Source organism: Capra hircus, chromosome 1, assembly GCF_001704415.2.
Source record: "Capra hircus breed San Clemente chromosome 1, ASM170441v1, whole genome shotgun sequence".
Lineage (NCBI taxonomy): Eukaryota > Metazoa > Chordata > Mammalia > Artiodactyla > Bovidae > Capra > Capra hircus.
In genome coordinates, this window is record NC_030808.1 from 95345930 (window position 1) to 95373433 (window position 27504).

A 27504-nucleotide genomic window follows, 5' to 3' on the forward strand; every position below is an offset into this window, starting at 1 on the left:
TCAGTCATTTTTAAAAAACATTTTGCTTCCTTCCTTACACAAAATAAGTAAGCTGGATTTAAAGATACTTCCATGTTACTTTTTAATTAGCTATTATACACAGAGAGATGTTGTTATCTAAAATATCAACCATTTTTATTTACCACTATAGGTACCAAGCATCAATCTTTACACTATTGAATTAACACATGGGGAATTTAAATGGCAAGTGAAGAGGAAGTTCAAGCACTTTCAAGAATTTCACAGAGAACTACTCAAGTACAAAGCCTTTATCCGAATCCCCATTCCCACCAGAAGGTAACCCAGAATTGATCATAAAATTATCCCAGTATATGGGTTGGATAGAAAGAATATTTTGGTTCATATTAACTAGTCCATTGTTGCTAGATATTTTTTTTTATTAAATCGACTCTTCTAAAAATAAACCATCTCATGAAAAATACTAGGAGAGTCATGGTTCAAATAATAATGAATATTTACATTGTGTGTGTGTGTGCATTTTAGACACACGTTTAGAAGACAGAATGTCAAAGAAGAGCCTCGAGAGATGCCAGCTTTGCCCCGCACATCTGAAAACATGATCCGACAAGAAGAACAGTTCTTTAGTAGAAGGGTAAGTGCTTTCACCCTTCTATTGTTCTGAACAAACTTCTGGTGCACTGTAGAAAGGTGGCATTGACTGAAGGTTGAGGTGGGCCTCGATGCAATTTCCCTTACCCACTGATCCATCACCTAGGCTGGTTTACCTCTCGGGAACTAATTAGGGAAGGCTTCTTCCCCAAGCCACTCTGGCCCTGGGGAGGTTGCATTTCCCCAAGGAGGAAGAGGGTTCTCCATCAGGAGTGATTTTATGAGGAAGCTGCACTCCCTGCAGGAAACTTTTGGGGTTCATTGTGAGTCAAGACTGAGCTCACAGTTGAGGGCTTTGAGCTCTACTCTTTTAAAATCATCTATTCCCATATATTTGCTTCAGAATCTATGGTGGCTTATCCTAAATATATGTAAACTCTCATTCCCAGGCCATAGATGGAGCAGGGAGGGTCTGAGAAGAGTAGGACAGAGTACAGACACATACATCAGGACAGACACCTCAGGACAGGGGACACTTCTGCCCACTCGGCTTCAGTGATATGGTGCTGCCTAGGGCAGAAGATTAATTTGTTTTTAAATTTAATTAACAATTAAATGTCAGTGTTGGGGGCTTCCCTGGTGGCTCAGTCGTAAAGAATATTCCTGCTAATGCAGGAAACATGGGTTCAGTCCCTGAGCTGGGAAGATCTCACGTGCCTCAAGCAGCTAAGCCCATGTGCCACAACTACTGAGCCTGTGCTCTGGAGCTTGGGGGCCACAACTGCCGAAGCCCATGTGCCCTGGAGTCTGTGCTCTGCAACAAGACAAGCCACTGTGATGCGAAGCCTGTGCACTGAGCTAGAAAACAGCCCCCGCTTGCCACAGCTAGAGGAAACCCCAGGCAGCAACAGAGGCCCAGCGCAGCCAAAAATAAATAAAAATCATTTTTTTTAAATGTCAGGTGTTTTTTGTAATCTGGAACTTTTATGTTTTGAAAGAGACGTGTTCAATGTTCCCTGTCCCGTGATAACAGTAATGAATAATTGAATGACTTACTGAAGATGGAAGGATCGCGCCATTGTCAATAACTGCTTACATTTCCCTTTAAGTATGATGGTATCTTTAATCTGAAATATATGTATTACAGAAACAGCTGGAAGATTACTTGACAAAGTTACTAAAAATGCCCATGTATAGAAACTATCATGCAACAGTAAGTACTTTTCAGTGATTTAAATTCTGAAGTAATTTTATAAAATTGTAAAGTGTTAGCTACATTTTAGATCATTTGATTAACACAAGTGCTTGTCTACTTCTGCATTATTCTTTGAGTTAAACTAAACTAAATAAAATGAATACAAAATTGATTTTATTGTATAGCACAGAGACCTATAGTCAGTCTTCTATGATAAACCATAATGGAAAAGAATATTTTAAAAAAGAATGTCTATATGTGTACCACTAAATCACTTTGCTGTACAGAGAGATTGGCCTGACATTGTAAATCAACTATACTTCAATAAAAACGTAAAATTAAAAAATAGGAAAACAAAATTGATTTGACAGCAAGGATCCAGTTTAGGGTGATGCTATTTTTAAAATATCAACTATGATAATTAATATAACAATAAATTTAAATGAACTTGAAATACTACTAAAGCTTATCTAGAAATCAACCTCCTTCACTCCTCAGGCTTTCAGAGGAGAAAATGCCAAAATGCATTTCTAACACTGAAGAAAAAAGCCATTGAGTAGTAAGTGATGAAGACAGCTGAACAGAGTTGAATACCCAAAGACTGTGCTGTAATTACCATCTGACTGGCCTGTGATGCCCATAGCAGGCCTGTCTTTTCATGTGAAAGTGAGAAGCATGGAAAATGCTAAGGAGAGGAAAATCTCTTAAGAATTCTGAGAAAAGAGAGAAGTGGTGGGGCTTAGAAACAACTGCAGAGGTTATGTTTGGGAGGCACTTAACTGGCAAGCAGGACTGAAGTGGGCTTTACAGAAGGTATCAGAAAACAAGAGCTCTGCCTTCAGAGGCCCTTGAAGGTGGGGTTAGATATTTAAAGGGTTAGCTTCAGTTTTCCAAAGGTATCATTGAGAGGTTATCAATGAGAGGGTTATCATTGAGAGGACACCGGATTGTTAGAGTTTGCACCTGTGTATGTATAAACTGTACTGCTGTGGAGCGTGACCATGTGTATATGGTGTATATGCAGAATTTCAGAGTAGGTGCGGTTATGATCCGGCCTCTGGTTTAGAGAATAGCATGAACAGGTGAACAGAAAGAGCAAAGCCCTCTGTATTTAGGAAAGGAAGCAAGAGTGCCTTGACTCTCCGGAGTTTTCTTGCTGCCCTATAGATGCCTGCCTCTGTTATTTGGAGACGGGCAGGGCGTGCACCCAGCTGGTCCCCTTTACACACAAATGACCTGGGACTGGAAAACCTTCTGCAGCAGCTTGCACTGTGACATTTGATGGTCTTAAAGGGGCTTCTGTGGTTTCAGAGTCCTGAAGAAGAGTTTTCCCAGGGAAGCCAGCAATTTGGGTTCAACCAGAGACTCTGAAGAGAAGGCTAATGGGAAATATTTCTTCCCTTCTAGAACTCAGGAATGTGCTTCTTTGAAGGAACATAATGAATAAGGATGTTACTTCTATTATTACTAAAAATGGGAGTCTAATGTTGGTTTTAAAATGTTTACTTTTATTCAAATGTTCATATTAACTTCCTTTCCAATCATAAAAATCTTTTAAAAGCTGAGCCATGTTGTATTTAGATACTCCAGTGTCTTCTAAACATTTCCTTTGGAAAGGGAAAACTAGTTACAACTGATAAAAAAAAATGAGAAGTAACATATATTTATTCAGTTTTGTTTTTTGGCCATGCCTCATGGCTTGCAGGACCTTAGTTCCCCTAGAATTCCCCCTGGAACTGAATCCAGGGCCCCAGCAGTGAAAGCACCAAGTCCTAAACACTGGCCTGCCAAGGAACTCCCTCATTTTTTTTTTTTTTTTTTGAACTCCCTCATTTTTAATGGGTACTTAGATTATTCTCCCCAGGAGTGGTATTCTCCAAAAGGCTTCAAGTGTAGGATACAGTTTTATCTGTCTGAACATTATTTTCCTCTCACACTAATGATAATCTGACTTGGAGACTAGCTTGCAGGGCTCTGCCTGATACTTGTGAAAAGAGATTGGCATCCGTGTGTCTCTTTCGATAATTGTGAGACATATTCAAATTTCTGTCTGCAAAAAGGAGATAGAAATATTAAAATCATTTTAATATAATCATATATAATTAATTTATGTTTTTACAAGCATAAGACTAGCCCCAGAAATTTTGAGAAATTATTTTCTCCTGGGTTTGTTACTTGTCCTTTAGCATGGGAACCCTTTGGTCCCCTATTTTCCTAGCACTTAAATTTAAAAAGTTCTTTTGGAAAGACAAAGGATATTGATTAGTACATTATTTAGAGATCAATATCCCAATGGAATATTGTCAGACTAAATTAATCATTAAATTCTTATTCCTGAGATTTGCCTGCTCAAGTCGAGAATAGGATTTTTATCACTGAAGATGCATTGAGATATTTGGGCAATACAATGTTTGTTAAATTTCAAATTGTATTATTTAGGTTTGTTTCTAAATTGACTTGGTCACATTTGTTTTCAATCCCATAAATCTATATTAGAATATTTATTGCCAAGGATTTTTTTTCTATAATAGTACTAGTTCTTTATTCAAATTTCTCTTTAGTAAAACATTAGGATAAATTTGAATTTTTTCTTAATACACAGCTTTAAATTTTCCACATTGCTAATGTGTGTTTTTTTTTTTAGATGAAATTCTCTACATTTAGCAAATTTTGTATGATATTCTGAAGTTATGGTTTCTGAATTATTTCAAATAATATTCCTGTTGTCAATGATTTGATAATAGCTATATGTGCATAAGAAAATATCCAAGTATTAGATGAATAGTTTCCCTGATTTTTGCTTTTCATTTCCTATTCTTCTGTTCAGCTAGTCTCTGACTTTGCATAAATTAGTTACACCTCTGGAGAAGTTTCTTCCAGTATAAACTAGGATTAGTATTTTTCTCTCTGCTCCCTAGAGATAAAATGAGAAATTCTGGCTTAGGATTTCAAGACATTTCAAATTCTATGGCTTAAAGTCTGTAATATCATTTCTAATAACCTATGTATTTCTATATTTTCCAATTAGAATACATTTCCACAGATCAGAATTTTAAAATGTATGATACCGAATCACCATGTTTGATGTAAGAAATAAAGTATAAAGACCTTGACTTTCAAAATCCTCATAAAAAGTGCTATGTGAGAATATGTTTGATCTGAGGTTTTTAAAGATATTTAAATCCTTTGAATTTTAAAGACGTCTTCCAATCACCCTAAGAAAGAAAATCAATTGGACCTCACAGTACTGACAGCTTTGAGAGATGTGTAATTTTTTCTTACAAGGTTAATATTAGGCAGTCACAATCACATAAACAAAACTTCAAAGGAAAACTGTTATAGTTCATTTTATTAATCCCATTTATAAGCCCAGATCAAATGCCATTTCCTCTGCAAGGTCCCATTAGCTAGGAAGCGGTCATCCTCTCCCTGCACCTCTATTAATAACTACTTTCACGTGTAACTGTCACGGTTCTTCCCACAGAACTTGATTGATGTGGACTGTTTTCTGTGTCTGGTCTCTCCTCTGCCTCCTAATGCCAGGAGTGTATCTTTTGGTCTTTGGTTTTCTATTAAGGCTGTTATTGACATGGTCTACTATTGTTGGCAGGTCTCACCATGACCTTCTTGAGCATTTTGTCTCTACATCTTAGAGCACACATCACCATCTTGATTGTGTTTTAATTGTGTATATCCTTCTAAAAAATACTCTTTCAGGGCAGTGCCATTGTGATCTGTGTAATCTGTAGAGTACCCCAGATGTGCTTATACATGGAGGTACATAATATTTTTTGAATGCCTGAATTTTTCCTCTTCTTTTTTTGCTTTCTAACATACGGATTTTGGGCCTCTTTTCAGACAGAATTTCTTGATATAAGCCAGCTGTCTTTCATCCATGATTTGGGACCAAAGGGCATGTAAGTTTCAGTATCGGATCTCTAAGGAGAAGTATGAAAAGTTGATGAGCATTGTAGCCTTTGATTTATTGGTGTACCAAGGTGACTGAGCTCCCCTGGCTTCACTGTTTCCTTCCCAACAGAGTCAGAGCAACTGCGGGACCTATTTATACAAAACAGAATATCTTGCTACATTAAACAAAGGTGCCAACTGCTCTGAACTCCTCCTCCTCTTACCCCACAGTAGTGGGTGTTTAACAGAGATAACAAATATGATGTGTGCAAGAGTGCATTAAAAATCAAATATACAAGATCCCTTCTTTTATCACATATAAAAGTTAGCTATTTACCATTTATTTTATTGACTAAAAGTAATACTGTATAAAATGTATGTTATGTAACAAGATTGAAATTTACTTAATGCTTATCTTCTGATGGGCTACAGTCCGTGGGGTAGCAAAGAGTTGGCCACAACTGAGCGATGGAGCACATCCTTCATGATATGAAAGCTTGATATTACAAAGAGTTTAACTTTTCTAGTCAAGAACATTGTTGGTAGTTCTTTTAAATTTTTGTTTGTTTGGTTGGTTGGTTGGCCATTATTGTTTTTTCTTTTCACATCTTAGTTAGTATATTTCTCCTGCCAAAGTAATGGCTTTGCTTTACTTCTTTGACATGGATTGGTCCTAGAATTGTAGGTGAAGGGATGCAGAAATACCCTGGAATCTGTGGGTGAGCATTCTCAATGATCTCCATAGCAGATGAACCTTCCCCGTGCCGGCATTTGGCAACATGTGGGCTCTTTTTCAGGCTGTCATGGTGGCTGGGAGAATGCTCAGCATTTAGAGCTGAAAGCTGGGATGCTTAAGGTCCTGCTGTGTGTGCGGTATGCTGTCCCCAGTGCCAACAGGCCTACATCCACCAGGGTGCTTTTAAAGATTGGCTTTGGAGTTCTGAGCCTAGTGAACATAGCATTGATCTATTTGACAGTGAAAGCAGAAAAAGTAGAGAGGTAGGGCATGGGAGAACAGAACAGTTTATTTAGTTCCCAATTATAAGGCTATATCAGCTAAGTGTGAGCTGGAAGTTTAAAGATGATGGGTTAACTTAATGTCTCTTTCAGAGAAGGTATGATAATGAAAAGATCCGGAGGGCACAGAATACCAGGCCTGAATTGCTGTGGCCAGGGAAGAGCCTGCTATCGGTGGGCAAAAAGGTGAGACTTGAGAGTTTTGTGTGTCTGTCTTAATAAACTGAGTATTGGGGGAGTTTTTATATTCTAGTTTTCAATTATAAATCTTTGAAAGTCATGGCAGAGCAAATTTTAAATTATTTTTAAGTTCCAGGTTTCAGCTCTATTTAAACACTCTATTCAAAATTGCACTTGTAGGCAGAGTATGCCAATTACATACATAAAAACCCAATGGGCCATAGGATTCAAAAATTGGTCAGCCAGGGAACATAGACAGTGGCCAATTAGCACAATCCATCATGCTTAACATCACTAGTCATTAGGGGAAGATAAATCAAAACCACAGTGATCTACAACTTTACAGCCACCAGGATGGCTGTGATAAGCAAACTGGACAATAGCAAGTGTTGTCAAGGCTGTAGAGAAATTAGAACCCTCATACATTGCTGGTGCAGCATGTAGAATGATACAGCCAGTTTGGAAAACAGGGTGGCAGTTCCTCAAAATGTTAAACATACAGTTACCACATACCCCAGACATTTCCAAACAGAACTGAACAAATATATCTCCATTAAAACTTTTTCATGAATGTTCATAGCAGCATTATTCAGAGTAGCCAAAAAGTGTAAAAAGCCCAAATGTCCATCCACTCATCAGGGGATGGACGTTTGGGCTTTTATGAGTGGTTAACCAAAATATGGTACAGCCCTGTGATGGAATATTATTTGGTCATAAAAAGGAATGAAGAATACTAAAGGATGTGGGATTTCTTTTCTTGAAATATCTGGAATTAGATGACCGTGGTGGTTGCACAAATTTGTGAATATATTAAAACCACTAAATTGTACATTTTCAAGGGGTGAATTTTATGTTTTTTAAATTATATTTGAATAGTTTTTACTTTTAATGAAAAAAAGAAATGAAAGACTGATAAATGTTGTAATATGAATTAACTTGGAAACATTACACTAAGTGAGAAAGAAACAGCTACAGGTCACATATTATATGATTCCATTCACATGAAAGGTTTAGAATCAGTAAATCTGTAGAGACAGAGTTTATTCATGGTTTCCAAGGGCTGTGGCACAAGGGGAATGGGGAGTTACTATTACTGGGTGTGGAATTCTCTTTTTAAAATTAATTTATTTGTTTTAATTGGAGGCTAATTACTTTACAATATTGTAGTGGTTTTTACCATACATTAATGTGGCTGGATGGCATCACTGACTCAAAGGACATGAGTCTGAGTGAACTCCGGGAGTTGGTGATGGACAGGGAGGCCTGGCGTGCTGCACTTCATGGGGTCGCAAAGAGTCGGACACGACTGAGCGACTGAACTGAACTGAACTGAACTAAATGTGAATCAGCCATGGGTGTACATGTGTCCCCCCTTCCGAAACCCCCTCCCACCTTCCTCCCCATCCCCTCCCTCAGGGTCGTCCCAGTGCACTGGCCCTGAGCACCCTGTCTCATGCATCGAACCTGGACTGGCGATCTGTTTCACATATGATAATATACATGTTTCAATGCTATTCTCTCAAATCATCCCACCCTTGCCTTCTCCCACAGAGTCCAAAGGTCTGTTCTTTATGTCTGTGTCTCTTTTGCTGTCTCACATATAGGGTCATTGTTACCATCTTTCTAAATTCCATATATATGCGTTAGTATAGGGTATTGGTGTTTTTCTTTCCGACTTACTTCACTCTGTATAATAGGCTCCAGTTTCATCCACCTCATTAGAACTGATTCAAATGTATTCTTTTTAATGGCTGAGTAATACTCCATTGTGTATATGTACCACAGCTTTCTTATCCATTCATCTGCTGATGGACATCTAGGTTGCTTCCGTGTCCTGGCTATTGTAAACAGTGCTGCGATGAACACTGGTGTTCATGTGTCTCTTTCAATCCTGGTTTCCTTGGTGTGTATGCCCAGCAGTGGGATTGCTGGGTTGTATGTCAGTTTTATTTCCAGTTTTTTAAGGAATCTCCACACTGTTCTCCACAGTGGCTGTACTAGTTTGCATTTGGATGTAGAATTCTTTTGGGGTGATGAAAATATTCTGGTATTATATATTAATGGTGACAGCATGCAAATTTATAAATATAGTAAACTAAAATACACTAAGACCCACTAAACCATACATAAAAAAATAAACCAAAAAAAAAAAGGTAGTGTTCAGGGGTAATTTTAGAGTTATATTTGTGAGGATGTATATTGTGATAAGTGTGATATAGACAGAAAACTTTAATTCATGTCCTATGTCCTGTCTAATTAAAGACTCCTTAGAGAGGATTATTCTTATCTCATTCTTATTTGTTACTCAAAGCATCTATGACAATGTTTTTAACATAATAGACAACAGCTATTTGTTCCAATAATAATTTACTGGAATTTTAACAACTATTAAGAGATGTTTGTTATTTTTCTAACCTTGAAAAAATATAAGAACTCCTGTGTAAAGAGGAAATTATGTGTGAGTTGAAGATAAATAAGCTTAAACCTAGGATCTTTAAACGTGTATTTCAGATACATTGCCAACCAAAAATATCATTAGATCGGTTTCTTATTTTCTGAGTTTTTAAAGAATAGAAGAAATTACAAGGGAAAGATCAAGAGATTAAGCTAGAGGAAGTTGAGGATTTCTATATAACAAAAAACAAAAGATTGTTTAACTACAGTAAACAGGGGACTAGTAGACTAGACAATATTTGTTTTCAAATAAACTTCTGTAATTTATTTAAATGTCCCCAGAAACTTGGGGTATAAGTAAGATCACAGGAAATTCAGAGACCCCCACTTGAAGTAGCTTCCCACCCTCTCCTACCTGCAGTGGTACAGAACCCTGGGGAACAGTGTGTGCCAAGCCAGGAGGGGAGCAGAGCATGAGCCAGCCTGCTCCTGCCCTTATGAACTTCCCTGGTAAAGAATCTGCCTGCAGTGCACGAGACCTGAGTTCTATCCCTGGGTCAGGAAGACCCCCTGGGAAAGGAAATGGCAGCCTACTCCAGTATTCTTGCCTGGAGAATTCCACAGACAGAGGAGCCTGGCAGGCTCCAGCCCATGGGGTCGCAGAGAGTCGGATACGACTAAGCAACCAACACTTTGACTTCCTGCGCTTGCTTCCTGATCCACACCATGCCTCTCGGGGAGGCAGGACCTCCAAACCACTGAGGCCCTGGCACAGATTCCTCTCGCCTACTCCCCGGTCATCAGCTTTGCCTAAGGTTGCTACTAAGTGTTAAGTATGGCTTTGGGGCTGCAAGCACTGGTGAGTCTTTGAAGACTTGCTCTGAGCTGCCTGAGCAGAGTAGGCTGGAGGCATTCGCAGGCCCTAGGAACAACCTTAAGCCAAGAGCTGGCGGGAGTCCAGCCCCCTCACCCCTCAGGTAGGGTGATTCTCCAGCAAACTCTGCACTGTCTCCCGAGGTTCCCTGGAAGATTTGCTGCCCACAATCCAGTGCATGAAAACACATCCTTGATGGCTCCCTTCCTGCCCTTGCTTCCTGTCCTTCCCTTCCTCTGCTTCCTACTAAGCTCCCTAATAAGTATCTTTACAAACCGCTTTCATTGCCATCCTTGTCTCAGAGTTGACTTCTAGAGCAACCCAACCTAAGACATCTACTCAAGAAATGGAAGCCCGGATCTGGTCCATTCTGTCATTTATTGAGTGCCTAATGTTTGCCAGGCTGTGTTCTAGCCGCACTAAGAACAGCGGTGAACAAGGCCACGTCCCTGCCCTCACAGAGCACTATTGGAGGAGATCACAGACAGTGGAGAAGCCGACAAGCAGGGTGAATGGCGTTAGCACAAGTGTTGATCAGAGCTTTGAAAGAAAAAGAAGGTGATGGGACAGTCAGGGACACGAGGACTTCAGACGGAGGCTTTAGCTACAGAAGTCAAGGAACTGACCTTTGAGTTGTAACCTCTGTGAGAAGGGGCAGCCCGAAAAGATAGAAGGGGGAGGCTTCATTATATAAAGGAAATATACCTCCCCCACTTTTTAAAGTCTGATATATCAGATTTCAGTCTTCCCTGGTGGCTCAGTGGGTAAAGAATCTGTCTACAATACAGGAGACATAGGAGATGTGAGTTCAATCCCTGGGTCAGGAAGGCCCCCTGGAGGAGGGCATGACAACCCACTCCAGTATTATTGCCTGGAGAATCCCATGTAGCCCTGGTGGGCTACAGTCCATGGTGTTGCAAAGAGTGGGACACAACTGAAGTGACTGAACACGCATATCAGACTTCATCCAGAACAATCTAAAAAGATATGATCTTCCCTAGAATAAAATGTCTCTTCATTTTAATTTGTATAAATTTTTCCCTGAAACTTGAAGCCTTGGTTCCATATTAATAAGTATTCCCTGAGTTATATTCATGGGGTATAAAATGTCAGTTGCTACTGCTAAGTTGCTTCAGTCGTGTCCGACTCTGTGCGACCCCATAGATGGCAGCCCGTCAGGCTCCCCCGTCCCTGGGATTCTCCAGGCAAGAATACTGGAGTGGGTTGCCATTTCCTTCTCCAATGCATGTAAGTGAAAAGTCAAAGTGAAGTTGCTCAGTCGTGTCCGACTCTTAGCGACCCCATGGACTGTAGCCTACCAGGCTCCTCCATCCATGGGACTTTCCAGGCAAGAGTACTGGAGTGGGGTGCCATTGCCTTCTCCTAAAATGTCAGTACCAAACAAAAATGATAAGATGTAGCTGACAAATTTTGTTTGGAAAATTTCCCACACTAGAAGACTGCTGCTGCTGCTAAGTCACTTCAGTCATGTCCGACTCTGTACGACCCCACAGATGGCAGCCCAGCAGGCTCCCTCGTCCCTGGGATTCTCCAGGCAAGAACACTGGAGTGGGTTGCCATTTCCTTCTCCAATGCATGAAAGTGAAAAGTGAAAGTGAAGTCGCTCAGTCATGTCCAACTCTTAATGACCCCATGGACTGCAGCCTACCAGGCCACTCCACCCATAGGATTTTCCAGGCAAGAGTATTGGAGTGGGTTGCCATTGCCTTCTCCACACTAGAAGACTATTGGTGTCTAAATGAGAGTTGCTTCTAAGGGCAACACTTGGTCATATCTCTTTTTAAAATTTTTGTATCCATTAAAAAAAAAGATTCTGATCATTTTGTATATTCTGTATTGACAAACTGACATAGGCAAACAAGGCCATCAAACTTTCAACCAAGTCTCAGGCACAAGTATGAAGAAGAGAAAAAAAAATGTTTCATCTGTTCTGCTGGCAAACACAGCAAGCATTTCTCCCCTCAATTTAAAACATCTGCTTAAACAGCACATCCTATTGATGAGCTCAATGATAAGTTTCTTATCTCAAATAATATCTTAAAAGATAATTTATAAGAAATAAATTTAGCATTTACTAAACTGTGAACTATACCAAGAATTACAATTTTTAGACAGTGACCATGTCTAAATGATTTTATTTATGCTCCAGGATCTATTTGCACAGCTGCTATTCAGGCAAGAGTGTTGCTTTGCCTGAAGTACTTGTCTGGGCCCTGGGGAGATACCAGTGGACACGACACACATTCCCTGTTCTCAGAGATCTCACTTTCTAGTAAAGGAAATACGAGAAACAAGCAGACAAATAAATAGTTCCAGACAGTGATAAGTGCTATGAAGAAGCTAAACAGGATGCAGAGGCGGGTGGGATGGGAGCCCAGGAAAACCTTCCAGTGGAGAAATATTTAAGCAAAAGATTGATTGACAGGAAGGGACTGCTCATGGGAGGATCTGGAAGAAATAATTTCTAAGTGAGGAAGAGCAAATGTAGAAGCCCAGAGAACAAGGTTAGCAAGTCTCAGGACCAGTGAGACCAACGTGGTGGGAAGGAAGAGTAGGAGATGAGGCTGAGAAGGTGACGTGTGACTTAGGTGGCTTTATCTGCATTTTCATAACACAGTTTATAGTAGAACAGGTCACATCTTGTTAGAACAGACCATAATCTCACCTGGTATAGAACAAGAGAATTCATAAAAGCTCACATTTATTGGTTCCAGGCATGGTGCTAAGCAACATCCTTAAGTCATCTCAGTGAATCCTCAAAAATACTTATGAGCTGGATATTACTCTTATCCTCGTTTTATGGATTTAGATCTCAGGCTCAATTACCCCAGGTCACAGAAAAGGGCAAGTGACAGAACCAAGACTGGAGCCCAGGGAGGCTGACTTCAAGCAGACACTTAATCCCTGAGCAGCAGGTGCTGACTCCCAGAAGGCTGCTTGACGAATTCCTTTCTTGATGCATATCCTCCTGTTAAAGAAAAAAAAAATCTATTGACAAAAGAGACAAAGAGGAGAAACAAGAAAAGGTTAATGAATGGCATGGTTAAGAAAAGCTTTAAACAAAGGCCTGGCATCAATTCACCTTATATCTAATAACTGTTACAGAGAACAGCTCATCATCGTCAAAACAGAAACCACTATCTTTTGCCTTCAGATTTCAAAATCCAGCAGTCACTATTAAACACTTCTGTACTTCTTCATCCCTCACTGTTGTGTCTGGTGTGGAGCTCTGGCTAGAGCTGCCATTCAGGGGACCTTGACTTCTAGGCAAGTCCCCAAGTCCGGTACATTTGACTTTTCTTTGTCAGTTTGACACACCCACCAGCTGTGGTTTTCAAAGCCTGTGGCTGCTTCCTGGTCAGCAACACTGCTGCTCTCCTGCCCTGCCATCTGCTCTCTAGCTTACATAGAAAGTCAGGCTGGGACAAGGGGCCACAGCTAAAGAAGGACCTTTAACAGATATGTGATCTGTCTACTCTCTTTAAACCTTGACCGACTTTTCATCAAGTAGTTTTATGTAACTCATAACTCAGCCCCATCAGAATGACTGAGTTTCTATTTGATATCATGGCCTTGGCAGTTATATTGAGCAGTGTTAAGAGAATTCTTATAAAACATGAATTTCTGCATTTTCTGAAAACTATTGAGAGTGTTATCCATGAATATTGTTCAGTTGCTTTATGTTAGGTTCCAAGTGAGAAACTTTCTTTGGAATTTATCTTTTTGTTGGGCGACTTCTTTATTTCCTTAATTTGTTCATTTGATAAGAAAAACCAGGAAGCTCAACCCCACATTGGTGTGTCATCACCATAATTATATTAGTGTTGTGGTTAGATATTTGCTTTCTCTGACCTTGATGTTTTCCCTTTTGTTAATCATAACACATGTATCACCTTTACTATGTTATCCTAAATCCATCCCACCCCCTTTAATTGGAAAGGAGACAGCCTGTATATTAAAAAACGAATGAAATGAAACCATGTGGAAATCAATGTAGATTGTCTACATTAAACCCTAAATTAGAGAGCCACTAAAATGTAATGTGGTTAGCAATTTCAGTAATGATTTGTTATAGGTTTCCTTTAACTTCTGACTTCATGTGTTACGTTTACAATATTTGTTCATTTATGTTCAGGTATTCTGGCCTTACCTATTTCATAACGTGCTTTATGTTGCCTAATATGTGATATAATATTCCCATTGTTCGTTTCTTTAATTATTGACCAATTCATTTCACCACTACACAATTGCAGGTGACTATGACATTACCTACATGGCCTTCAGACTCTCCTCAATGTGGCCTTTGCCAGGCTCCTACCCCACTCCCCACACCTCATCTGCTACACTTCCTGAAACCCTGGCCTCCCCAGACTGTCCCCCAATACAGGCAGCATTCCCAGCCCTAGTGCCTTTGCTAACTCTTCCCTCTATGTGGGATGTATACCTGGACTACCTCTCTGGCCTCTGCTTGTTGGGCTCCTTCCTGGTTTTGCTCAGACAACACTTTTTTGAGAAATGCCACCAAGCTCTTTCTCTTAGATCTGAGGACCCCTTCCTTACACACATCTCTTTTTGCTTTCCGCCTTTAATACCTATCCCATTCAGCCTAGCATTATAATTGTGCCCCACCAGCCTAATAAGTTCCTTCGAAAACATGTCTGATTTATCTTTGTGCCATTTCTACCTCTAACTCCCAGTTTATCACTGTACTTTTCCATCAGGAAGCTCTTAAATATATATTGAAATGATTGCAGATATACTTTTGAGAGATCATGTTCCACTGAACATCATTTATTAATAGTCTTTGCTGCTGCTGCTGCTGCTGCAAAGTCGCTTCAGTCGTGTCCGACTCTGTGCAACCCCACACACGGCAGCCCACCAGGCTCCCCCGTCCCTGGGATCCTCCAGGCAAGAACACTGGAGTGGGTTGCCATTTCCTTCTCCAATGCATGAAAGTGAAAGCGAAGTCACTCAGTCGTGTCCAACTCTTTGCGACCCCATGGACTGCAGCCTACCAGGCTCCTCCGTCCATGAGATTTTCCAGGCAAGAGTACTGGAGTAGGGTGCCATCGCTTTCTCTGATTAATGGTCCTTAATCCACCAATAATTTGAAATGAACAATATGCAGAGTACTGGATGCTTATTGAATTTTTTTAAAGGGGAATTTTTACTTATGCAGAGACTCAGTTGCCTCTTCTGTGATGGTTTATTTTAGCCAACACTAACCCACCCCATTTTCCAACAGCTTTGGTTCCTGCTGTGCATCCTGTGAGCACTGCCCACCCACATCAGGGACATTCTTCCAGGCTTTGCCATTAGTGTCTAAAGGGCCAGTGAATTGTCTTGAACTGCTTGGTGCCAGTACTTCTCGGAAACATAATAGGAAGATTTTTGTTTGTTTGTTTTTCTGTTTCATAGTGTTTTCATGTTTTAAAAAATAGATCCCTGTGTAAAAGATAAAATTATGCTTACTGTCTGCTAGAATGCTTGCTTTAAACTTGTAATAACTTGTTCCCTTTGTTTCAGTAATTCAGTACGACTTCAAAAATATGTTTTCTTCTTACAGGTGGTTGATAGTAAAAGATTCCTTTTTACTGTATATGAAACCAGACAGTGGTGCTATTGCCTTCGTCCTGCTGGTGGATAAAGAATTCAGAGTTAAGGTGGGGAGGAAGGAGACAGAGACGAAATATGGACTCCGAATTGATAATCTTTCAAGGTAGAATTTGGAAAGATTTTTAAAAGATTTCTCTAAAAACAGTTTTTTTCCCAACCTTAAGTGAAGAAGAAGGTAAAATAATTTAGGTGTTAGAAAATTATTATTTAGAACTCATCCTTAATTAAAAGTAATTAAACTACTTTTTTTTATATCTTTAAGATGCAGAGTATCCTATATGCAAGAGTCAGAATAAATGGTACCATGTATTGCTGTGTGCCTGTTTTAACAAAATAGACTACCCATTAATACCAATTTACCAAACAGATAAGGAGTAATAGTTCTTGTTTTTAAAAAGTAGAATTTTACTTTATAAATGGATACCCTTTAACTAATAAAACATGTACAAAGTGATCTGATTATAAAAATTCCATTTACATACAGAGTTTTAAAAAGATACCTTGAAGGATACTCAACTGTACATTTATTGTAGATTTTATTAGTGAGTTTGTGTGTGTGTTGATAAACATTTCTTTCTGAAAGGCTGTAGTTATACAATATATGTGTGTCTTTTTCTTTCTGATATATATATTTGTCTCTATAAAGTTCAGGGTCATGTATATGAATACATTTTTGTTGTTTAGTTGCTAAGTTGTATCCCACTCTTTTGTGACACCATGGACTATAGCCCATCAGGCTCCTCTGTCTATGGAATTCTCAAGGCAAGAATACTGGAGTAGGTTGCCATTTCCTACTCCAGGCAGTCTTCCTGACCCAGGGATTGAACCCACATCTCCTCCTTGGCAGGCATATTCTTTACCACTGAGCCACCTGGGAAGCCCATATGAATACATACAGATATACAAGGGTCCATATAGTCAAAGCTATGGTTTTTCCAGTAGTCATGTATGGATGTGAGAATTGACCATCAAGAAGGCTGAGCACCGAAGAATTGATGTTTTTTGAACTGTGGTGTTGGAGAAGACTCTTGAGAGTCCCGTGGACTGCAAGGAGATCAAACCAGTCGGTCCTAAAGGAAATCAACCCTGAACATTCATTGAAAGGACTGAGCTGAAACTGAAGCTCTAATACTTTGGCTACCTGATATGAAGAGCTAACTCTTTGGAAAAGACTCTGATGCTGGGGAAGATTGAAGGCAGGAGGAGAAGGGGACAACAGAGGACGAGATGGTTGGATGGTCACCAATTCAATGGACATGAGTTTGAGCAAACTCTGGGAGATGGTGAAGGACAGGGAAGCCTGGCCTGCTGCAGTCCATGGGATCTCAGAGAATCAGACTTGACTGAGTGAGCTGAACAATGACAACAATACATTTCTCTCTATACACACTGACTGACATCAAATATATATATATTTACCATAAATACGCTATTTGTACTAATATGTTTGCATGTGTGTGTGAAAAATGCTGAACTTACCAATCTCAGACAATGGGAGATTTAGGATGTTATTGGAAATATAATGATGCTGCCATTAAATCTTCCTCCTGGAAATTCCCTGGCAGTTCAGTGGTTAGGACTCTGTGCTTTCACTGCCAAAGGCCTGAGTCCAATCCCTATCAGGGAACTAGAATCCCACAAGCTACACAGTGCAGCCAAAAAAAAAAAAAAAAAAAAAAAAGCCACGTCCCTCCTGGTACTACTTCCCTGTTTTCTGGAGAACCATAGAAATCAGGACACAATTTTCAATGGTCGCGGTGACAGTTGCTTTACTGGCCATCTTATCTCCATTTCCTGCCATCACTCACTTGTGCACCCTTGCCAAATGAATCCATACAGATCCAGGTTTCATCCGCTCCCCCCTGGTGTAAGTGCTCCCCCTCCTTGTATCAAAGAAGCCCAAATTCCTCCCTTTACAGTCTGAGGCCTTTTGTCTCTCTACCTTCATTGGCAATCCCTCCCTAAAGCAGTCTTTCTGTTCTTTAGGGACAGTTCTCTTCACACCCCTCCTCACACATTGTTTAATTTCACCTTTCTTCTTTCTACCTCCATGTTTGGAATGGTTCTTTTTTTTCCCCCTAACCTCTGATTCACATCCTGTGATAAGACTTCTGTTTGTCCTTTATCTCTTCTACAATATCTTTTTCTCATAACTGGTTTTCAGAGGCATTTCAGCTCAGTTGGAGCAGTGCTTGCATGCTGGGTCAAGCCCAGGCATTTCCTGTGCCCTGGTGACCTCTCTGCAGAACCCTGTATCTGCCTGCTGCGGCCGATGGAGAATGCCTCCCTCCTCCCAGCACCACCACATCTCACCTCGCCTCTCCGTACACCCCAGACAAAAGCCAAGCCTAAGCCTAAGCCTAAGCCTAACCCTAATTTTTTATTATTTGCCAAATAATTTTTCTTTTTTTCTCAATCTCTTTTCTAGTTAACATCAATATTAATGCTGACATATAACTCTAGATATCTCTGACATATCTAGGGGACCAGTTTGGACATCCCTAATCTTTAGAAATAATTATTTTAGGGTCTATACATATACCTCCTTCCCTCCTTCTTATCAGGATCGTTGCATTTCTCCCCAAAGCAAACTCTCCCTGCTCACTCACAGCACTGGTCCTCTACTGGGGCAAGTTTCTGCCTAAATGGCAGGGAGACTGCTGGCTTCAATACCTTGTTTTCTCTGGGTTTTTGTTGTTGTTATTGTTCTTTTTTTTTTTTTTTTCATTTTGGCAGTGCCTAGAGAAAACCCCATGGACGGAGGAGCCTGGTAGGCTGCAGTCCATGGGGTCACTAAGAGTCGGACACGACTGAGCGACTTCACTTTCACTTTTCACTTTCATGCGTTGGAGAAGGAAATGGCAACCCACTCCAGTGTTCTTGCCTGGAGAATCCCAGGGACAGGGGAGCCTGCTGGGCTGCCATCTATGGGGTCGCACAGAGTTGGACACAGCTGAAGCAACTTAGCAGCAGCAGCAGCAGCAGCGGAGACATACAGATTCTTATTTCACTGACCTGGGATAGAACCTGGAGTTCTGACAGTGAGAGCATGGAGTCCTACCCACTGGATTGCCAGGGAGTTCCCACACCTTGTTTTCTCTGAACTTCAAATTTGGATAACTCATTTCACCTCTTAGTGGTAGTCACCTCTTCTGGCATTTGTTGTGTAATAACTTTTTGTAATCTCCCACTCTGAATTTTTTTTTTAGCACTGCCAAATCTGTAACCATTTAGGATCATTTAGTCATTTGCAATAGAAAAATCTAGTGCAGTCTGGGTTACATCAAAAGTAATTAATCAAGTATGTTAACCATGACTAATTCCAGGGCTCCAGCGATGTCACTGAGGTGCATTTTCCTGGAGTTTCTCAATTCTGTCCCCTGGGATCTGCTCCATCCCAAGGCTGGTCTCCTGGTGGTAGCAAGATGGCTGCCTCTTACACTCAAACCAAGTTTGGTGGAAGGGGAAGACTCTCCTGCTGGCATTTCTGAGCAAGTCCTTGATTTTATTCTCACTTTTTGGGTGGAATTGGCTTATGAATATCATCCTTGAACCAGCCTTTGGAATCAGGAGTTGGAGTATGCCATTTTGTTGGCTTTGGTAGACCCAGAGAAGGCACGGGATGATCAGGCTATTTCCAGAGGCTGAGGGAATGGACACCAGGTGGGCCAAAGGGAAATGTCCTTTACAGGAACCAACAATTTTCTAAGATTTAGATGTAGGACCTCGCTTTATGCCTCTTCCATGTCTTCCTCACAGCTTGGCCCAGATAGCTCTAGACCTTTACACATGTTTGCATAATTAGGGAATTAGTAACCTAAAAGTTTGTTGGTGCTACATTGAATATATTTTTAAATACTGCCAAAACCATTTAAAAGTCTGTTTTTTTTTCATATCAGTAGGATGCTCTTTTGTCTAAAATTTTCTTTGCTGCAGTACCAAAACAAATGGGACATGTTTAATTCTTAAATTATTTAAAGAGATAGAGCATAAAGTGACCATTCTTTTCCACATTTTGCTTTTCTTTGAAGGACTCTGATTTTAAAATGCAACAGCTATAGACATGCTCGGTGGTGGGGAGGGGCTATAGAAGAATTCGTCCAGAAGTATGGCCCCGACTTTCTCAAAGATCATCGATTTGGATCATATGCTGCCATCCAAGAGAACACTTTAGCCAAATGGTAAGATCTTTTTGCTCTAAGACTGTGAAGATAGTCATAGCATTTAATATTACAGTGGTCTAAGTTCACCTGGAATCAATTTTTGAAGCTGTGAAAAAATATTATGTATTATACTTCACAAGAGCCTTTATTAGGACTACCTGAGCATAAATTATTTTTCCGTTTTTTGTTTTTATGATTTTTTAAAAAATGAACTTTAGATAGCTAGCTTTAGATTGTGAAGTCTGATTTTGAAAGTTAACTTCATACATTTTCTTAATGATGCAAATGAAAAGTTTATTTAAGTCATTAGCCATAATTTAAGCAAGAGAAATTTACTTGGTAGATATTCCTTTTAAATAAAATTTTGCTTAGCATGTTATTCTACCCATGGGTTAGAAACTGGTCTGCTTTCAGTCTCAGAAGAACAATGGTGTGTGAGTTCAGCAGGGTGGGAGAGTGCATCTGACCTCATACAATGATGAGAGCATTCAGTTTGTTATTCTCTCAGCAGAAAAGAATCAGATTGCCTGCTTCTGTCTACTTACTGTATTTCCTGCATAGCAAACAGAACATAGTATTCTCAGTTTTTGTTTCCAGTTATACAAAGTTAGCTGGTGGTTTTGTAGAGATTCTAGGCAGTGGCTTCCGTCTTCTGTTTTGCCATATGATAGATTTCTTTTTTTATCTTTTTTGTTAAAAAAAATGAAACAGAAAATTTGTCTTTCAGGTATGTTAATGCCAAAGGATATTTTGAAGATGTGGCAAATGCAATGGATGAGGCAAAAGAAGAAATATTTATCACAGATTGGTGGTTAGTATATGTCCCTGGGGAGTTTGGAGATCTCTGTGTTTAGGAATATACAACAGTGTTGTACTGTTCTAGAATCAGACATTAAGAAAGACAGCAGTATTCACAGATGTTTTGGTCAAAGTCCCAACTAATTAATTGTAGTAGCCTCCACTGAAAGGTCTTTTTTAAAAAAAACCTCACATCCATATATATTGTTAAAATATTTAGTTTAAGCAATTTTGTTTTTGTTTTTTCCTTTGGAAGCAAATAACCAATATTTATTATAGTAAGGACTATTTTGCAATGCAAATATAGGTGTAGAGATAATGGAAAATAGTCTTCCTTCGATATCTTCCATGATGCTGATAAGTCTGTCACAAGGTCCAATGAATACACTTCCTCTGAATTGTCCCTTTGAAACTGGAATATTTCCATTTACCTATTAGTATTAAAATATCCTTTGTAATGACTAAGCCTGGTTAGCTTTTCTAGAGATGCATCAGATTTCAACTTTCTAATCCCCTTTAAAATCATCCATGAGAGTTAAAATGCTAATTAAAGCCATTGTAAGTCTCTTGTATCTAAAATTCACTTAGCTCTTGGGAAATTTTACTCCTGGAGTAGGTGTAGGCCTTGTAGTATGACTTTAGTTCCAATAACCCATCTGCCTGGATGGTTAAAACCCATTGCTGATGCTAACATTTCCTACAGTGGAAATGAAAATGTCTAAAATGTGTTTTCCTTCTAAGAACTTAGTTGCTTAAAATGCTCCTCCCACCCCCATTTTCCCCTATCCTATTTCTTTCCAAATGCTATCTTTATTTAACTATGAAAATAGCATCATAATTCATTTCTTCCTAACTCTAGGTTTTGGGGGGAAAGGAGAGTGATTAGGAATGTGAACTCATCTTTTTCTACTGTTTTGCCTCAGTGATGAGGAAATGTTTAAGTCTAGGGCATGCTTTCCCAACCTTGGCACTACTGACGTGTGGAGCCAGATAATTCTTTATTGCGGGGGCTTGTTCTTTATATTGTGGGGTGTTTAGAACCATCAGCATCTCTGGCTTTTGTCCGCTTGATACCAGTAGCAAGGTCCCAATTGAGATAACCAAAATATCTTCAGATGTCATCAAATGTCCTCTGGGGCGCACAGTCCCTCTTGGTTGAGAACCATTGATCTAAAGTCAGCAGATAAGGCTTGTGATAATCAGCGTGTCTGTGCTTCTGTTTATTCTCACATTTATGCGGGAGCTTAATCTTTGTCCTTTTATTCTTGCCAAATTTTATCTCTTCAAGTCAGCTACCAGAAATAAAAGAAAGTTTCATACTTATGAGCTATTTCTTAATTGAATACTTTCTACACACTTATGAGAATAGGTTCAAGCTTAATGTAGTAGGTATCTTCCTTTATAAAGTATTTCTGAAAGTTTGACTAGGACATGAAAGAGACTGTAAATAGCATTTCCATTGAGTCCATGTTATCATGTTTTACACAAGCAAATAATATGTGTTTTGAAGGTTCTGAACACTGAAATATAGGCTGTCATTTACACATCTAAAGAGATGGAATGTTAAATGTTTCTTCTGTCAGCCAAAAAAAATAAATCAGCAGGTTATTTCTTTTTCATGACTATGCTAGGATAACATCTTATTACAACACTGTCTTTGAAATAAAACCTTTGCAGAAACTTCCCTCAAAACAAGTGAAGAAAATTGTTGTTGTACAATTATATTGCAAAAGTGAGCATTCAGAAACTTTATCACACCCTGATATATCTGGATCTGAGAGAATGAAAAGCATAGTGAGAAGATGCACATGCCCTTTAGAAGCTTCTAATCTAAATCAAGAGACATCATATACCTGAGTGAAAACTGTGTTACTTTCTTTTTGAAACAATTAATATGCAAGCAAAGGCAGATTTGAGCAATCCCCGGCAGTTGGTGATGGACAGGGAAGCCTGGCATGCTGCGGCCCATGGGGTCACAAAGAGTTAGACACTACTGAGTGTCTGAACTGAACTAAAAGGCAGATTTAATGAAATGAGAAACAACCTGGGACCTAGAAGTGCTTAGTTCTTTTGTTCGTTAATTCATTTAACTACCCATTCTTTCATTTGCTAATTTATTCACTCATTCATTTCTGAGATACTTAATGAGCAGCCACTATGTGACAGGCACATGTCCAGAATGATGAATGAAAAGCAGCCCCTACTCTGGAAAATACACAGTCAGGAAATTATGTGCAGGACAACAGATTGGGGCCTGCTCAGTGGTGAAGTCGCTCAGTCGTGTCTGACTCTGCAACCCCATGGACTGGGGCCTATCACGCTCCTCCATCTGTGGGATTTTCTAGACAAGAGTACTGGAGTGGGTTGCCATTGCCTTCTCCGGAGAAGAAGTCGACTGAGCAACTTTACTTCTTCACTGCAGTGGTGAAGATCAGCATGGCAGAGGGCACAGGGTGAGGGTGGGGTTGGGGGAAGCTCGGAGGAAGGGGCAGTGACTGAGCCTGCAGGAGCTGTGGAAGCTTCACAGGAGAGGAGGCTGGCCTGAGTCCTGGGTGATGGAGCTGTCCAGATAAAGATAGGTGAATATTTTAGGCAGAGAGGTAGTAAGTTATGTTTAGAATTTTATTGAAATAATGCAATAAGAAAAGGTAGGAAAGAAGACAAACGAGAGTTGCAGCTTAAGTGGAAAAATGAAAGTGAAAGTCGCTCAGTTGTGTCCTACTCTTTGTGAACCCATGGATTGTACAGTCCATGGCATTCTTCAGGCTAGAATACTGGAGTGTGTAGCCTTTCCCTCTCCAAGGGATCCTCCCAACACAGGGATCGAACCCAGGTCTCCCACATTGCAGGTGGATTCTTTACCTTCTGAGCCACAAGGGAAGCCCTAAGTGGAAGTTAGGGGTATTATTTTGTGCAACTTTTATTTCAGTAGTCAATAGAAGACTGATAGGTAGGTAGGTAGGTAGGTAGGTAAACGGATGGATGAAAATACTGGGATGAATACATAATGTATTCCTGTGGCTTATGACCCCAAAAGTTCAAAAGCTTCTGACTTTCAACAGGGTTGGAGAACATTTTCTGTAAAGAGCCAGAAAGTAAATATTTCAGTTGTTTCAGGTCACATATAGTCTCTGATGCATGTTCTTGTTTGTGCAAGTGTGTGTGTGTTTAATAAACCTTTAAAAATGTAACAGCTCATGGGCCATACTAAAAGAGGCAGTGGACCAAATTTAATTCATGGTGCATAATTTGATAACCCTTATCTTAAAAAGTAAATTCAGGTTATTACATTATATCAATACTAAGAGCGACTTTCACTAAGAAACTGTCAATCTGTTTTCTGAAGTGCATATACTAACAGTGTTTGGGAATTGCATCCCTCCTCATCATTGCAAGCACTTGCTGTTGTTAGTCTTTTTCATTGCTGTTGTTCAGTCACTAAGTCATGTCTGACTTTTTGCAACACCATGGACTGCAGCACACCAGGCTTCCCTGTCCTTCACTGTCTCTCAGAGTTTACTCAAACTCATGTCCGCTGAGTTGATGACACCACCCAACCATCTCATCTTCTGTTGCCCCCTTCTCCTCCTGCCCTCAATTTTTCCCAGCATCATTCTTTTTTAATGTTAGCCATTCCAAAGGGTATTCAATAGTCTCTCGTGATTTTAAGTTGTATTAGCATGTCTTTTCATGGTAAGCATATTTTCCTGTGACTTTTGGACATCTGTTGAGGTTTTTTTGGAGGAACGTTCAAATCTTATTTTTCTTCTTTTTTTTATTGGATTGTCTTCCTATTACTGAATTGCAGAAGATCTTTATACATTCTAGTTACAATTTACTCCAGTTCATTCTGGCCTCAGTGTTTTCTGATGAAAAATTCATGGTCATTTTGATTTATTGTTCCCCTCTTAAATAATGCATGTTTTTCTTCTGAGTGCTTTTATATTTTCTTCCTGTCATTAGGTTTCAGCAATTTGATTGTGGTGTTTGAATTTATCCTGTTTGGAGTTCACTGAGTTTCTTGAATCTGTAGGTTTATGTCACTCATCAAATTTGAGAAATTTTTAGCCATCGTTTCTTCAAACTTTTTTCATGCATTTCCCTCTTTCTCCTCTTTTTCTGAGTCTCTGATGACACAAATCAGTATCTTTTTGTATTGTCCAATGGGTCTTTCAGGCTTTGTTAATTTTTTGAAAAATCTTTTGTTACTCAAATTGGATAATTTCTCTTTATCTCTTTCTAAGTTCATGGATTCTTTCCTTTGTCACCTCTGTTCTAGTGTCCCTGTTCACTGAGAGTTTGATTATTGTAGTATTTTTCAGCTTGAAAATTTCTCTTTGGCTTTTATTTATATCTTTATTTCTTTGCTGAGACTTTTTGACCATCTATTCATTTTAAGAGTGTTCACCCTTACTTGTTGAAATATTTTTGCAATATCTAGCAAAGAATTATATTAAATAATTCCAGCATATCATTTTGGAATTGGCATTTGTTGAATGGCTTTCCTGCAAGTTGAGATTTTTCTGATTTTTTTTTTTTTTTTTTTTTTTTGGTATGCCAAGTACTTTTTCATGTATTCTGGAAGCTTTGAATATTATGACTCTGGGTCTTGTTTAAATCTTACAGAAAATACTGGTATTTCTGTTTTAGCAGGAAAGTGGTCCATTAGGTCCATGCAGAATGTTCCAACTAGTCTTCTGTCTGTGTGTCTTTGGTGACATCTTTCTTTTTAAAGTCTTTGCAGTGCTGTCCAGATCTGTCCCCCATGTTCTCCACCTAAAGGCAAATTTGGGCAGTGATTTGTTTCTTATTTCAGTTCTCAAATTCTTCTAGATAATATTTAGGATCAAATTTATGTGTGGGCAGCTTGGGAGTGAGCTAGAAGTTCATAAACAACTTTATATAGCATTGCTTTTCTGAGCTCCTCTCCCTCCATAATCTGCCCACTACTTGTGGGTTGCCTGTTGCTTCCCTTTTCAGTCTTCTGGCTTTTGAGAGAAATGTGCCCTGCTCTGTTACACAGTTTCTGCAATGATACTTTGTATCCAGAGCCAGGCAATGAATATTTGTATCATCCTCTCGGAACCACATTTCATCCACTGGGAGGGAAAATTCCACTTCCTCAGGGTTTTTGATGCCTGTGGGCCAGTCCCTGCCACCGCTAGCACTGCCAGAAGGTCCCACTCTTCCTATCCTCAAGCCTTAACCAGAGGACTTCTGAGGCTCTCTCTGCCTGTGCCAACGCCCATTTCCAGTTCTCTTCCCAACTGAGAAATCAGAGGGAAAAGAACTGTAAAACCACTACTCACTAGAAGATATGTCAAGAACAAATGTGTTTGTTCTCAATATTGAGTCTTCCAATTCATGAATACTCTATATCTCTCCTTTTTTTTTTAAGATCTTAAATTTTCTCATCAGTGTTTTGTCCTTTCCACATACTTGCACTTATCACCAAGTAATTCATGTTTTTTATGTTTTTGTAAATGGTATTTTTAAAAGTTCATGTTCCATTTATTTGCTGCCAACATATGGAAATACAGTTGATTTTTTTAATACTGATCTTACGTACTACAGTCTTGCTTAGTTCACTTACTAGTGCGAGTAACTGTTTTGTAGATGCCTTAGGATTTTTCCCCATAGATGAACATATGATGTGTGAATAATGACAGTTTTCCTTTTTCCTTTATAATCTGTATGCTTTGTATTTATTTTTTCTCTTCCTTTCTTTCTTTTTCCTTATTGTCTTGGCTAGCATCGTCAGTAAAATGTTGAATCAAAGTAGTGAGAATGGACATCTTTCTTGTTCTCAGTGTTAGATGAAAAGCTTAACCAACCTTGCATTCTTAGGAATAACCCCATTTTGTCATGATCCTTTTTATAAGTTATGAAGCTTTGGTAGAGATTTTTACCTCTGTGATCATTAGGGATATTGTACTTAATATTTTCTTTTCTTAGATTTTCTTTTTTGGTTTTCATATTAGGATAGTGCTAGCCTCATTATATGAGTAAGTACATGTTTTCCCTGCCTTCGTTTCCCAAGTGAATCTTGGTAGAATTGGTACTATTTCTTCCCATAAAATAATCAACTCCCTTTTTCTTTTTTAATCTAGCCAGTTTGTCAGTTTTATTAATCTTTCAAAGAATTAGATTTTGGTTTTATTGAGTTTATTGCTTTTCTGTTTTATGTTGCATTAAGGTCTATTCTTATCTATTATTCCCATTCTTCTTACTTTTTCTTAATTTATTCTCTTTTCTATTTTCTTAAGATGAACGTTCTGATGATTTATTTTAAACATTTTCTTTCTCATATGAGCATTTAAAACTATAAAATCTTCTAAGAAGAGCCTTTACTAAGAAGTACTTTTTAACATCTCTGAATTTGGAATGCATCTCACACTCATTAACATCTTATAGCTGTCATCATTTTTTCTTTCTTACTGGTACACACAGTAATATGCATCTTACATTCACTGTTGTCCAAAACCCAATGAAATGTAGTATTACACAATTCTTTTGAATTTTGCTTAGCTAATAATTACTTAGTTAAGATCCTGACATAATGATGCTTGTGAGTCATAGCTGTACTGTACTTGCCATTTGTTTATAGCATGACTGTCATTTTTCATAGCATGACTATTTTTATCTTTTCATACATTATGCTCAAAATCGAGATTTCCTTGAGAGCCTCCCTAAGATCCTCCAAAGTATCTAGTAGAATCTTCTGCATACAGGGTACACAGTGTTTTTAGATTTTAAAAAAAGATGAT

General features: G+C 39.1%; 1 protein-coding gene across 8 annotated transcripts in view; it reads left to right on the top strand.

Moving 5' to 3' along the window:
* PLD1 (phospholipase D1) overlaps positions 1-27504 on the top strand; it is a 283431-nt gene that overhangs the window by 106597 nt on the left and 149330 nt on the right. For all 8 annotated transcript variants that reach the window (XR_001918038.1, XM_018047809.1, XM_018047781.1 and 5 more), the window contains 8 exons: positions 152-297; positions 505-613; positions 1718-1783; positions 5624-5682; positions 6785-6877; positions 15727-15879; positions 19808-19957; positions 20667-20750. Coding sequence is in view for 7 of the 8 variants with exons in the window: in XM_018047809.1 (XP_017903298.1) it covers positions 152-297; positions 505-613; positions 1718-1783; positions 5624-5682; positions 6785-6877; positions 15727-15879; positions 19808-19957; positions 20667-20750 (860 nt within the window). In the remaining variant the exon portion in view is untranslated. The remainder of the gene's footprint in view (positions 1-151; positions 298-504; positions 614-1717; positions 1784-5623; positions 5683-6784; positions 6878-15726; positions 15880-19807; positions 19958-20666; positions 20751-27504) is intronic.